Raw genomic sequence first — 15,247 nt, 5'->3', positions numbered from 1 at the left:
AAAATGTGAGTGTTTATACTACTGAACCACTGTGTATCTATGACAATATACTTTTTTTAGAAAGGCAGAAAGCATATAAAGCTTTTATGTTTTTCTCAATATAGTTCATTAAGGGTCATATTACTAAAAATATCTGGTTTTCTTCCAAAGGAATGCTTGGTAGAAGATCTATTTCCCTTTTTGCTCTAAAGTCTCCTGAACTCAATGCTCTTCAAGTGAATAAGAGGATCTTATTCAGATTGTTCCTCAAAGAATGTTGCCAAATGAGATGCAAACTCAGCCATATAAATATTAATTAATATTAAATATCTTCAAAAGAATTTAGAATATATACAGAGATATGTAAAAAAAATCATGTTTGCGCTTAACTTTATAGTGGTCACTCTGATATATAGTAGCATTGTTTTGTTCTTAAAATTTCACTTTCATAATGAGTTTGTGATAGCCACTGACAATATTAGTAATTAAATTTTCCTATGACATTCAAGTTTACTATCCATAGTGACTAGCCTTACCTTCTCTTTCATGTTCTCAAAAGCTCCTCCCTGAGCCAGTACAGTTTTGGACTGCAAATCAAAAATGAATCCTGATGAATCTGAAAGAATGAGAAGGGAAAAATATATTCAACGTGATCTAAAACTAGTATGTAATACATCCCCAAAACAGAAGGGCCAAGATTGGCTGCTTTTCTCCCATAAAACAGTTAACAACTTAGTTGCTATTTGGCAAATTTTATTAAATGGATAACTTATATCTATCTTTTGAGTTTAAATTATAAAATAAAATTTGATTTCATTAGAAACTGCCATGTTTCCATGAGGGAAACACTAAATATATCATTTATATTATACTGTCCTGTAATCCTTGACATCCTTGTTAATTATCCTACCTTAATTTGAAAGTCCCTCTAGAAATGTTGCAAGTGAATGGCTCTCTATGGTAAAATTTAACACTAAAGAATCTGAAAATGTTAGTAGAATGGAAGCTTCTGTGACATTCATAACAACACATAAAGTAATTTCCTCTTCTAGATTGCACCATACACATTATGTTCTTATACTATAAACTCCATGAATACATTAATGTTTGTACCCCCAATATAATGCTTGATGAAACAATGTCCCAAATTTACATTAGGCAAATGAAACTCCATACCCAAGAAGCAATGTACCTGAGTTTACATTATGAGAAAACTTAGTTCAATGGGATTGATTACAAAAAAAGTTTCTGGCTTTTCTGTACTTATAAAGAAAATGCTGTATACAAACAATCAGTTTCTTTATCTGTGACTATGTGATCAATAAATTACCTCAGTTTTAATACTCAACAACTTAGTTTTAATCCAAGGAGATATAATCCCAGGAACCAGTTAGAATGCTTTTCAAATTCTGATATGTATACCTGTCATCTGGGTAATCTTATGCTAAAATGTAGGTTGTGATTCAATAGTCTGGCCTGTGGCCTGAGATTTTTACTCCCAGGTAATAACATTACTGATCCCTCCACTGTACTTAGAAGTAGCTTGGGAGTTAGAATTTCAACAAGGCAAATAAAAAGGGAAATTTTGAGAAAAGGAATTCAAAAAAACACAGTAATATTCTATTATACTTTACAAATTCTTTTGCTATTATTACAGATGTTTTAATTAAAGTTTCTTTTACAGCTTAATGTTGAACTTTGAATTAATTTAGATTTAACCTTAACCTCTGTTAATACTGATGGTTTCTAGATTTACTCAAATGAAAAATCAGGTTGCGCTTACACAAACTCAGCACTTAAGCCTGAGTCCTTCAAATGACTACATAATATGGTTATCTTCCAACTATCTTTATTAATTGAAAAGAGACACAATATATAAGATGAAGATCCTATATAGTCATAGTACTATCTAGAACTTTCTCAGAATTACTCATGGATCAGCCAAACAATATATCTTGAATGCTTTAACATATCTTCCTTCAAAGAGGTGTCAATGAGAGTGAGATGATACAAAAGGACATATATTTACTCATTAGAGAATCAAATCACTAATCTCTTTTAGGGAAAAGAGAGAACACAAGAGTAAAACAGCATTTTAAGATTTATATTTAAATGAACTATTTCATTACTAGCCTCTTATACCATCATTTAACACGTTTTTTTTCCCCTTAACAACACACCAGAGGACACACACTGCAAGGAAAACAAAGGGCAGTTCTGCAAACACTCAGTTATTGCCCAAAACAAATTAGCATAAGTATTATTAGGGTTTATCTGGCATATCAATTAGGATAATGATTAAAATACATAAAGCAGCTATTTTAGTCAGCATCCCAACAGGAAACAAACAGCATACTCAGATTAGGAAATCTGAGTAGAGTTTAATAAAGGGATTATTTTCAAAGGTGCTTGCAGGGAATGCGGGAACCACCAGATACAAACGGTTACAGTACCTCTTGGCTAATAACAATAATGTGCGTAGCTACTCCGAGGTGTTAAGGAGGGAACAATTACTGGAACCCACAGATAGAAAGGGCTCTTTCATCTTTGTTTCACTGGAGAAGGCCAACAGATAGCTGCTGTGACCTTTGGTCAAAGAACACAGTCAGCCCACAGATACCCCTCAGAGAAAGACTGGAGGAATATATACCCCTACCACACTCTCCTCCCTGCCTCAGAATCTCCTGCCAATGCTGCCCAGTGGCCAAACTCAACCTAGCCAGAGGGCACAGGAGTCACTAAGATAGTTTATACAGGTCACCATCCCCAAGCACAAATGACAATTTTGTACTCATATTCTACATCATGAGGTCACCAAAAAGAGAAAACAATAATCTAACATCTTAATACATCAACATCTTTGTCTACTCACTAGCTAATACTGCCTAACAACTTCAACCAATACTAGATTCAATGCACTGGAACTTAAGTGTCTCTCAGCATTATAGAGAAAGTAATTTTTAATTCCCATCAATATTTAGTGACTTAACTGTGTAATTTTTTCATGAAAATAAAGTTTAAGATTTACCTAATTTCACTGGTAGGAAATAAAGCAGAATTTCATCTTTTTTTCTTTTCTTTTCTTTTTTTTTTTTTTTTTTTTTTTGAGACAGAGTCTCACTCTGTTGCCGGGGCTAGGGTGCTGTGGCGTCAGCCTACCTCACAGCAACCTCAAACTCCTGGGCTCAAGAGATCCTCCTGCCTCAGCCTCCCGAGTAGCTGGGACTACAGGCATGCGCCACCATGCCCAGCTAATTTTTTCTATATATTTTTTAGTTGTCCATATAATTTCTTTCTTTTTTTTAGTAGAGATGGGGTCTCACTCTTGCTCAGGCTTGTCTCGAACTCCTGAGCTCAAACGATCCACCTGCCTCAGCCTCCCAGAGCCTTAGGATTACGGGCGTGAGCTACTGCACCCGGCCAGAATTTCATCTTTTTATTTAGCTAGGATAGAAGAGCATGTATTCTATCAGAAATAAATTATTATTATTATTTTTTTTTTCTGAGACAGAGTCTCCCTCTGTTGCCCGGGCTAGAGTGCCGTGGCGTCAAGCTCACAGCAACCTCAAACTCCTGGGCTTAAGCAATCCTTCTGCCTCAGCCTCTCGAGTAGCTGGGACTACAGGCATGTGCCACCATGCCCAGCTAGTTTTTTTTTATATATATTTTTAGCTGTCCAGATCATTTCTTTCTATTTTTAGTAGAGACGGGTCTCGCTCTTGCTCAGGCTGGTCTCGAACTCCTGACCTTGAGCAATGCTCCCTCCTCAGCCTCCCAGAGTGCTAGGATTACAGGCGTGAGCCACCGCGCTCGGCCAGAAATAAATTTTTTTTTTTTTTTTTTTTTGAGACAGAGTCTCACTCTGTTGCCCGGGCTAGAGTGAGTGCCGTGGCGTCAGCCTAGCTCACAGCAACCTCAAACTCCTGAGCTCAAGCAATCCTCCTGTCTCAGCCTCCCGAGTAGCTGGGACTACAGGCATGCACCACCATGCCCGGCTAATTTTTTTCTATATATATATTTTTAGCTGTCCATATAATTTCTTTCTATTTTTAGTAGAGATGGGGTCTCGCTCTTGCTCAGGCTGGTCTCGAACTCCTGAGCTCAAACAATCCGCCCACTTCGGCCTCCCAGAGTGCTAGGATTACAGGCGTGAGCCACCGCGCCCGGCCCAGAAATAAATTTTTAAAGAAAAAAATTGCTGTCAAATATTATTCTCAGGCTAGACTAGGCAAGACGGCTCACATCTGTAATCCCAGCACTGTGGGAGGCCCAGGTGGGAGGACCACTTGAGGCCAGGAGTTCAAGACTAGCCTGGGCAACACAATGCAACCCTGTCTCTACCAAAAGATGAAATTAGCTGGCATATGTCTGTGGTCATAGCTACTCTGGAGGTAGAAGGATCACTCAGTCCAGGACTTGGAGGCTGCCGTGATCTATGAGCACCACTGAGCTCCAGTCTGGGTGACAGAGCAAGACCCTGTCTCTAAAATAAAAAAAAAAAAAGTATTCTCAGGCAAGATTCATAAAGAAAGTGAGGAGCACTTGAGCTTGAGCTTTCTAATTATTTATTTCACTCTATCATGAACCATCTCAGAAGCTTTTTGAAACAATTTCAAATAGCACACATTCAGGTACGTTTTAGAAAAAGTATGAAAGTATATTATTCACAGTACAACTGAAAAATATTTGTAGTATATACTTGTAGGTTTGTTTTTGCTGGCTTCAAAAATCATGAAAAGGTTGTGTTAGGTACTGAATATGACATAGAAAGAGCTGAACCTAAATATTCCATGTATTAAATCAACCATGAACAAGTATCTTAAGTTTTGAAGTACAGTCTAACAAATGTTAATTTATGATTTAACCTGAAGATCATATTTTATTAAGTGTTTTATTAATTTATTTTAAAGTCCTGATTATATTCATACCCAGAATGCCTATTTATTTAAAAAAAAGAAAACAAAAGTGTTGGTAAGGGTATATAGAAATTGGAATCCTGGTGCCTTGCTGGTATAAATATAAAATAGTATAGCCACTATAGAAAGCCATATGGCAGTTCTTTAAAAGATTTTTTTTTTTTTTTTTTTTTTTTGAGACAAGGTCTCACTGTGTCATCTAGTCTGGAGTGCAGTGGTGTGATCATAGCTCACTGCAACCTTGAACTCCTGGGCTCAAGGATCCTCCTGCCTTAGCCTCTGAGTAGCTAGGACTACAGGTGTGAGCTGCTACGTCCAGCTAATTTTTAAAAAAAATTTTTATTGAGACACGGTCTCACCATGTTGCTCAGGCTACTCTTGAATTCCTGGCCTTAAGCAGTCCTCCCACCTTGACCTCCCAAAGTTTACAGGCATGAGTCATCATGCCCAGCTGTTACAAGATTAAACAAAGAACTATCATACGATCCAGCAATCCAACTTCTTGGTATACACACAAAAGAAATGAAAGCAGGGTCTCTAAGAGATATTTTTTACACCCGTTTATGGTGCTACGCATTCAGGATTCAAAGGTGAACAAGACATATATGGGTCCTGCCCTCTCAGAGTCTTACAGTCTAGGGCAAGAGACCAGTAAAAAAATAAATAACCATCTCAATATGATAGCAACTATGCATTAGTTTATCAAATTGCACAGTACTAAATACATATGCTAGACTTCCACAACATTATCTATTATGGAATGAAGATTATTAAAAGCTCTACCACCTTGGGCCCTATCTAAAGAGGTTTAGCAGAGCTAATATGAACACACAGTAAGCCTCTTAATGAATTTGATATGATTATCCATGAGCAGACTATCTCCATCAGGAAAGGCCTGTGCACAAATTCCAGGCTGCTCACAGTAGAGACAAGTGTAAAGGGGACTTAACCTAGGCATGGAGTAAGATTAAGTTAGATTGCTTGTATCTTTCTTTTCATTAACATATAGTATGGCAAATTATTCCCTCCGACAAGTTAGGAGGAAGATGGAATTATAATTCCTCTCAGAATATCCTCTCTTAATTTTATACTGATGAGAAAATCAGCCCATGGTACTATTCCTTGCCCAAAGTCACTCAGTAAGTTCTACTGTAGAATCAAGAAGAGAGTCCATTAGTGTTGTAACTCATCAAATATTCTAGAGTTCTCAAGTTGCCATGATTTTAACAGTACCTTGATATATCACCTTTCTTTTAAGGACTACTGATTCTTGCTATAACTCACTGATATTCCTTACACATACATAAAAGAAGTTGGGTAACAACACTATTCACATTTCACCATAGCCAAAGAAAGGCCAAAAGAGGTAATGAGATCCATTTAAAAGGAAGTCCACAAATAAATCCTAGAAGTCCAGATAACCTGACAAGTGCACTTGTCATATTTTCTCTCACTGTATCAACTTCCTCTTAAAAATTAAAAAGTAAACTCAGGAGCAGAGCCTATGTAAATGTGCCAATTCTTGCAGAAGTGGTATCATATGAACCTGAATTAAACAACCTGAACTTCTCCTTTACACTAAACACAGCCAATATCTGACCATAAAACAAAGTGACCAATTTCTTGGAATTGCTTTTGCTCACAGCAACTTTAAGAATAATCCACATGTAAGTCACCAATAAAATCACAAGTGGAGTACAGTTTTTTTATGTGCCCTAATGGCAAATGTGGGGACCAGGGTTATATTGTAAAAGTATGAGTGCAAGGAAAAGAAAGTTATTGTCACCTTAGTAGCTAAGGACTAGAGTGTATTCAGAACTTCAAAACTAAAGATGCCACCAACTTTAATTTTCTGGGTAGTAATTCTCTCTTCTACCAATTTACCACCTAAACTTGGAGAAAACATGACTGTTTTGATAAGAAAATAAAATGTTTATGAAAGAGAATGAAAATAATAGGGAATCAGGGTTGGAAGGGGAGCTTATCAGAGATGGGAAATTTAGAAAAATAACTATGTCAAAATGCCATTTTATAAGACTTTGGGGCCAGGTGCAGTGGCTCAAGCCTATAATCCTAGCATTTTGGGAGGCTGAGGCAGGAGGATTGCTTGAGGCCAGGAGTTCAAGACCTGCCTGGGCAACACAGTGAGACCCCACCTCTACAAAAAAATTTTTTTTTTATTAGCTGGGCAAGGTGGCACATGCTTGTAGTCCTAGCTACTCAGTGGCTGAAGCAGGCAGATTACTTGAGCCCAGGATTTGAGGTTGCAGAGAGATATGATGATGCCACTGCACTCTAGCCCAATGACAGAGTGAGACTCTGTTTCAAAAAATAAATAAATACATACATACATAAAAATAGAATTACTACATGATCCAGCAATTCCACTTCTGGGCATATACCCAAAAAAATTGAAAGCATGGATTACACCCATGTTCATATAGCAGCATTAGTCACAATAGCCAAAAGGTGGAAGTAACCCAAGTGTCTATCAAGAGATGAACGGATAAACAAACTGTGGTATACACATACAATGGAATAGTATTTATTTAGCCTTAAAAAGGAAAGAAATTCTGACACATACTACAATATGGATTAATCTTAATGACATTATCCCCCTAAGTGAAATAAGCCAGTCACAAAAGGACAAATACCATATAAATCTACTTACATGTGTATTACCTAAAGTAATCAACCTCACAGAGACAGAAAGTAGAATGCTGGTTGCCAGGGGCTGGGGGGAAGAAGGAATGTTGAATTATTGTTTAATGGGTAAAGAGTTTCAGTTTTACAAGATGAAAAGAGTTCTAGACATGAATGGTAGTAATGGCTGCAAAACAACGTGAATGACTTAATGCCACTGAACTGTATAGTTAAAACAAGTTAAAATATAAATTTTGTTTTTTATATATTTATTATAATTTTAAAAATTAAAATAAAGAAGTCTTGTTATTATTGTCAATAGATAGTAAAAAATTACTCCGAGAGGAAAAAAAAAAATCACATCTCAAGAATTCATGGATTTTGGCCGGGCGCGGTGGCTCACGCCTGTAATCCTAGCACTCTGGGAGGCCGAGGTGGGCGGATCGTTTGAGCTCAGGAGTTCGAGACCAGCCTGAGCAAGAGCGAGACCCCCATCTCTACTAAAAATAGAGAGAAATTATATAGACAGCTAAAAATATATAGAAAAAATTAGCCGGGCATGGTGGCACATGCCTGTAGTCCCAGCTACTCGGGAGGCTGAGACAGGAGGATCCCTTGAGCCCAGGAGTTTGATTGAGGTTGCTGTGAGCTAGGCTGACGCCACGGCACTCACTCTAGCCTGGGCAACAGAGTGAGACTCTGTCTCAAAAAAAAAAAAAAAAAGAATTCATGGATTTTTAAAAACATAGTACCATTATAACTAGATGATCATTTCTCATTCTGAGAAATCTTAGAATTAACTCACTTCACAAATATATACTAAGCAAAAGCATACACAGTATTTACTAAGCACTGCAGGAGAAACTCTTAATCTATTTAGGGAAATAAAGGGATAGAACAATTACATATAAAAAAAGAATAACAATCTCATAACATTAAGTGTTAAGTTAGTGGGAAAACCATTTGGTATATAACTTAATATACAACTTTGCTAAACTTATTTTTCCATCTCATCTCTCAACATGTATGTATACATGTATGTGTGTGTGTGTGTGTGTGTATACACACGCACACATACAGAGAGAGGGGCGGGGGGAGAAGCTAGGATTGTTATGTGCTTTGCAAACCCAATATCCTCTTCTTCCTGGAGACACAACTATACCATATTTCCCAGTTTTCTTTGTAATTAACCGTGACCATATGACTGAGGTCTGGCCCATGAAATGTGAGCATACGCAGTATGTACTATTTCCAAACAAGACCCATTAAAAACTGCCCCCTGGTAATCCTCCACAATCTATTTCTCCATATGGTGGCTGGATGTGAACATCTAGAATGACCTTGGAAGCTACTATTGAAAATGGCAGGGCCGCCAACCACCCAGAAATGACTGCAGGGAGTTGAACCCCCCTTTCCTGTCAACTGGATTTTATGTGAAGGAGAAATAAACTTCATTATGCTAAGCAACTGAGTCAGGATTTACCTATACAATATTAACTTTTTATACACACATACAAACACACACAGAGTTCTCTTAGTTGACTAACATCATATTGAGGGGTAGGTACATAGGATATTTTTTCTGTGGTGAGTCACTTTGCCTCTCTGGTCCTATATTTCCCTATCTGTAAAACAACGTAGTCAAAACAAATAATCCTTTGCTTCAGCCCAGGAATTTGAGGTTGCAGTGAGCTATGATGATGCCACTATACTTTAGCCTGATCAACAGAACAAGATTCTGTCTCAAAACAAACAAACAGAAAAAGACCCCCAGATATTCCTTAAAGACTGCGGAATTTTAAAGTTAGAAGAGATCTTTTATAGGCAAAGCCTAAAGAGGTTAAATGACTTGCTTAAGGTTGCATTACTGGTCAGCATGTAAGTAAACAGTAAAAAATAGTGAGAGGAGAGTCTGTAAAGTGATAGTTACAGTCCTTATTTTCAACAGCAGCTGGCTGTACTGCCTCCAAGAGGCATTTTAGAAATATATGGGGCATTTTTGGTTGTCATAATAATTAGCAGGGGGATATACGAGCATTTAATGGAAAGCAGATAAAGATGCTATATATTCCATAATGAAGAATCATCCTTAATCCTGTACAATCTTTGAATGTCCACCTAGACAATTAGTTAAGAGCCTGTTTATAAATATCTAATCCTAGAACCTATCTCCATACTACACGTAAAAACAAAGTATGTTTTATACTATTTTACTAATTTATACTAATATACACTGGATTTTTCCAAAACTATAATACTGTGTAAATAAAGGAAAACTTGTACTTTTTTCATTCAGAAGTTTACCAACAATAAAATCTTTATTTATTAATTTGGAAAAATCATCACTGATTGCAAGGTAGCTTATGTTATTTGACTCACTAGTATAAGATATTTATATCAATCTATTTTTATGGCTATCTCATTCATAGTAACTTACATATAGTTACAACATCCAACTACTTCATTATATCTTCTAGATTAGTCATACATAGTTTTAAAATTATAGATAATGTAGGCATATGTATTATTTTATTAAAAATTAATGTTTACTACTCATTTTTATAAAGACATTATATTGAATTTTAAGTTTTCTATGTAAGTAAATTATATTATCTGTGACTTTTATTTCAGGATAATAAAGGAAATGTTATAAAATATTCATTTTAAAAAGAAAACATGGGTCTAACAGTTGAGAACCACTGGGTTACATGAATTATAAATGGTCTAAAGTTAAAAAAGGCTGAACAGACTACCATAACAACAACAGCTAGCATTAATATGTGCTTTATTCTACTAGGCATTATGCAAGGAGCTCTACATGAAATATCTCATTTAATCCTCACAACATCCCCACACAGAAGTCTTCTGCCATCTCACTATTTTGCAAAAAAGGAAGAGGAGGCCTAGAGCAGTAAAGTGATTTTCTAGCTAGCTAGTGACAGAGCTGGAATTTAAAATTTTTTTAAGCAACAGGGTCTCACTCTGTCACGCAGGCCAGAGTGCAATGACACAGTCATAGCTCACTGCAGCCTCTACCTCCTGGGCTCCAGCCATCCTGCCGCCTCATCCTCCCCTATAGCTGGGATTACAGGCGAACGCATTACCATGCCCGGTTAAAGTTTGTATGGTTCTAACAGAAAAGGTCTTACACCACTATTCATATTCATATTGCCTTTCCTATTTATCCTCAAAGTTTTTTAAAAAGAAGATGTCGAACAACTGTTCTTCATTCCCTTGAAGCTACAAAAGAAGATACAAGCTTAAATTATGGCAGGAACAAATATGCTGAACATTAACACGTGATGGATAAGTGACAAAACACTGGAAGGCTCACATGCTAACCATGGTGCTTCTCAAGTCTATTCTTCTTGCTCCTCAAGGTCATATATGACTAACAATACTAGGTGGTTGGAACATACTCAAAAAAGAGGAGATGATCTCCATGTCATGATTATTGCTAAACAGAATTTAAGAAGTCTGTGCTAACAGATGAGGATTAGAAGGTATGTGAGAAACAAATGCAGTTGATTTATTAGGTGGTGGGCTGCCCCTAAGTTATATTTTTTCTTTTCCTGGTCTCTATTCTTAATGTTTTAATTTGTACTAAAAACACAAATATAATTTACAATTCAGGTTGGGAACTTAACTTTTAGAGAAAATAATAGACTTATAATGCAATATAAATACTTAAGCTGGAAATGAACAAAAGGTTCAAAACATTCCTAGCACCATCAACAAAACCAGTCAATTTATTCACATGGAATAAAATTACCCTTAACAATGAGAAACACCCTGAGTAACTAGAAGTAACTAGAATAAAATCTTGTCTTTGGGTTATGAAAAAGGTACAGTCCAGCCTTTTCTAATGAAATAAGAAAGCAAACATTTTTCAGAAAAGGGGTGTTGAACTACGTATTTTTCAACTATAAAAAGAGAACACCTTATTTTATTTTCTACAGATTTTTAAATACCCCTCTATGTAAATCAAATGGTCACAGAACTTCAAAAAGAAAGTAGACTTATTATTACTTTCAAATGCATTTATTAAAAATAATTACACCACATTACCATAGTTCTCAAAAGTTCTATAACTCAGCAAAATTATGTGGCAAGAAAAAAACTCTAAAATATATTGCAGAACAAAATCATTGCAAGTCATTTACTTTTAAAAAGACTTAAAATGAGATCTCAATGGCATCTATGTGATTATGAAGCAAATGAAGGAAAGACATCATCAAAGATATAAGGACTCACTCTAATGATTATTTAAAAAGTACAAAACCAACATGGAGATTTCTTTTCATTGCCAAAGACTAAAAAAAAAAAAGGAGAAGGAGGAGGGGAGGGAAACATCTAGGTAGCTCTTATAAGACAAAAAGTAGAGAAAGAATTAAGCAATAGCATAGTACTATAGGACATTCATGCAAGACCAACTATGAAAATCAAGTTAGCTGTTTCAATGTTTCAGAGATTTAAATACCAAGTGTGAAAATGTTTTGTAGCTGAATAGTTTTATGAGGGGGAAAAGAGGAGAGAGAACTAAACTTAAAATGCCAGATGAAGTCGACAAAAAAAGTACCCTACTTGTGAATTTGCTCTTATCATTGTAACTTGATAAACAGAATTAGACATCAAACAGGCAAACACAATTTTATGTGTAGGACAATATCAGCAATCCTAGTGTACCATCCCCAGAGAGAGTGATGCAAAAATTATTTTTTTTTTTTTATTTCTAGGATGATTCTGATATACAGTCAGATTTGAGAGACAAAGATTATCTGAAAAAAATCAGGACTTCCAAAATATAAAAAAATTATAATGGCTTAATTTCATCCTTCTTAATAGGCTACCTAGGAAGAAAATTAGAGCAACATAGAGAGCCCCCATCTCTACAAAAAATTTAAAAATTAACTGGGCATGGTGGCATGCATCTGTAGTCCCAGCTACTCAGGAGGCTGAGGCAGGAAGTTCGAGGCTGCAGTAAGCTATGATCATGCCACTGCACTCCTGGATGACAGAGCGAGACCCTATCTCAAAAAAATAAAAGAAAGAAAGAAAATTAGAACGATATTAGATGCATTAGCAATCTGTGAGAATCACAAACAAGCCTACTGCCAACCTTGGATGACCTCCTAGAGTCTGCTTTCTTTTATCCAGTGCTGGATTCAGAGATCAGTCAGGAAAAGATAAAAAGATATACATGTCTATTCTGCTATAAATTCATGCCATAAATAGGTTCTCAAATATTTGCTTTGGTTCTATTCAAAGATTCTTTTATTTATCTCATGATTTTTGACATCTGGTTCCTCAACAAACAGTACACATAATCCAAGGGTAAGGCCTTAAGGAGATTTTTTTTTGGCAAAAATATCTTTACCTAGTTAACTAGTAAGCCACAAGAACAAGTAGACTCCTTAGGGTCTAAAGACCTGCTCACTGGTGAAGGACTAGTTGTTATTTTGTTATTTTAATTTCTTTTTTTTTATATAGTTCCTGTGCTTTTGTAGTTTGTTCAAGCTGTCCTTTTGTTTCAACATTTCTCTGAGAGAGCTGGTTCTCTGGGGCCGCCTCTCTTTTTATCTTACAGACTGGCCACCAGTTTGTTTCTTTGTTGTCACACAAGCTTTTTGCTAATAGCATCTTTTTCTTCCTTAAATGGCCACCATCATCAAAGATGAGCTTTTCTTTTTTCTTTTCTTTCTTTCTTTCTTTTTTTTTTTTTGAGACAGAGTCTTGCCCCAAGTAGAGTACAGTGCAATCTCAAACTCCTGGGCTCAAGTGATCCTCCTGCCTCAGCTTTCGGAGTAGCTGGGACTACAGGCATGCACCACCACACCTGGCTGATTTTTTTATTTTTAGTAGAGATGGGGTCACAATTTTGTTCAGGCTGCTCTCAAACTCCTGAGCTCAAGCAATCCTCCGACCTCAGCCTCCTAGAGTGCTAGGATTACAGGTGTGTGCCACTGCGCCTGGCCTGTAATTTTTAATCCTTTGAGGACCAATGCTTTCATAAAGTACAATAAAACCAACCTTAAGGATGAGGGTGGTGTAAACAGGTTGGCAAGTCCCTCTCCTTAAAACACAAGTATAAAACTGAACAAAACTGTCAAAAACAACCATTTCAGGATTCTGGAAATCAACCAAAGGCAGACAACAAATTATTGAGAAACTGCTAAAACATTAGGTAAGACCGGCTGTACACACGAGGAAGGAAGATTCCTCAGTTTTAGTTCAGACAAATTATTTTCAAACACCCTCAGAAAATGAGAATCTAGAATTAATACAATATATTATCTAAACTATCCACTTTTGAAGAAAGAAAGAAGAAAGGAATGAAGGAAGGAAGGAAGGGAGGGAGGAAGGGAAAGGGAAAGAGAAAGAGAAAGGAAAGGAAAAGAAGAAAGAAAGAAAGACTCATACATAGGAAAAAACTCAAAACACCAAAGACTTCAAAACAACTAATATAGATTTGAACAAAGAATTAAAGGAAACTATTTTAAATAATTAAAGAAAATTATTTCAAAGAATTAAAGGAAGATAGAGAAACTATTTTTAAAAAGGAAATTCTAATTAAAAATACAAAACTCAAATGAAAAATGCACTAGATAAACTTAACAGCAGATCTAAAATAACAGAAGAATCAGTGAACCTGAAAAGAGATCAGTAGAAATTAAACAATCTGAAGAGCAAAGGAAAAAAAAGAAACATAGAAGAAAAATGAACACAGCCTCAGTCACCTGTGGAGGAACACCAAGCTTACCAAAATATGTGTAACAGGATTTTAAGAAGGAGAAGAAAAAAGTACAGAAAAAAATTTTTTCAGAAATAATGGCCAACATTTGATAAAATTCCCAAGAGATCCATCGATGCATCAGAGTCAAACTGCTAAAGACAAAGAGAAAATATTGACAGCAACAAGAGAAAAACGACTCATTACAAACAGGGGAACAACAACATGACATATTCAGTGGAATGGCATATTCTAAGTGCTGAAAGAAAAAACTGTCAGTGAGGAATTGCATATCCAGCAAAACTATCCTTCAAAAAGTGAAGGGGAAATAAAGACATCCCAGTAAACAAAGACTAAAAGAATCCATTGCTGTCAGATTTTCCCTATGAGAAATACTAAAGGAAATTCTTTAGGCCAAAAGGAAATAAACCAGACAGTAACTTAAATTCAGAGGAAGGAATGAAGAGCACTTAAACTGGTAAATATAAAAGACTCTGTGTGTATTTTTTCTCTTTTCTTCTCATTTCTTCAAAAAACATAGATTGTTTAAAGCTATAATTATAACAGTATATTGTTGAGGTTATAACACATATAGATGTAATATACGTGAAAATCCTACTATAAAAGAGGGAAGGAGGAAATGAGGCTACATTGGAATAAAGTTGCTATATTTTACTAGAATTAAGTCAGTATTAGCCTGAAATAGACTGTGATAAGTTAAAGATACTGCAACCCCTAGAGAAACCATTAATAAATTAACTATTTAAAAATAGCTTTAAAAAAATCTGGGACTGGCCGGGCGAGGTGGCTCACACCTGTAATCGTAGCACTCTGGGAGGCCGAGGCGGGAGGACTGCTTAAGGTCAAGAGTTTGAGACCAGCCTGAGCAAGAGCAAGACCCTCTCTCTACTAAAAATAGAAAAAATTAGCCGGGCACAGCGACACATTCCTGTAGTCCCAGCTACTCGGGAGGCTGAGG

General features: G+C 36.2%; 1 protein-coding gene across 1 annotated transcript in view; it reads right to left on the bottom strand.

Moving 5' to 3' along the window:
- The window catches only part of SPATS2 (spermatogenesis associated serine rich 2), a 105,148-nt gene that overhangs the window by 31,838 nt on the left and 58,063 nt on the right, over positions 1–15,247 (bottom strand). Inside the window, exon 3 of the mRNA XM_069490145.1 lies at positions 516–595. Within this exon, the coding sequence (XP_069346246.1) occupies positions 516–595 (80 nt within the window). The remainder of the gene's footprint in view (positions 1–515; positions 596–15,247) is intronic.

Source organism: Eulemur rufifrons, chromosome 16 (assembly GCF_041146395.1).
Source record: "Eulemur rufifrons isolate Redbay chromosome 16, OSU_ERuf_1, whole genome shotgun sequence".
Taxonomy (NCBI): Eukaryota; Metazoa; Chordata; class Mammalia; order Primates; family Lemuridae; genus Eulemur; species Eulemur rufifrons.
The sequence above is the reverse complement of the archived record's forward strand: the minus strand, read 5'-3'. Positions and strand labels throughout refer to the sequence as shown.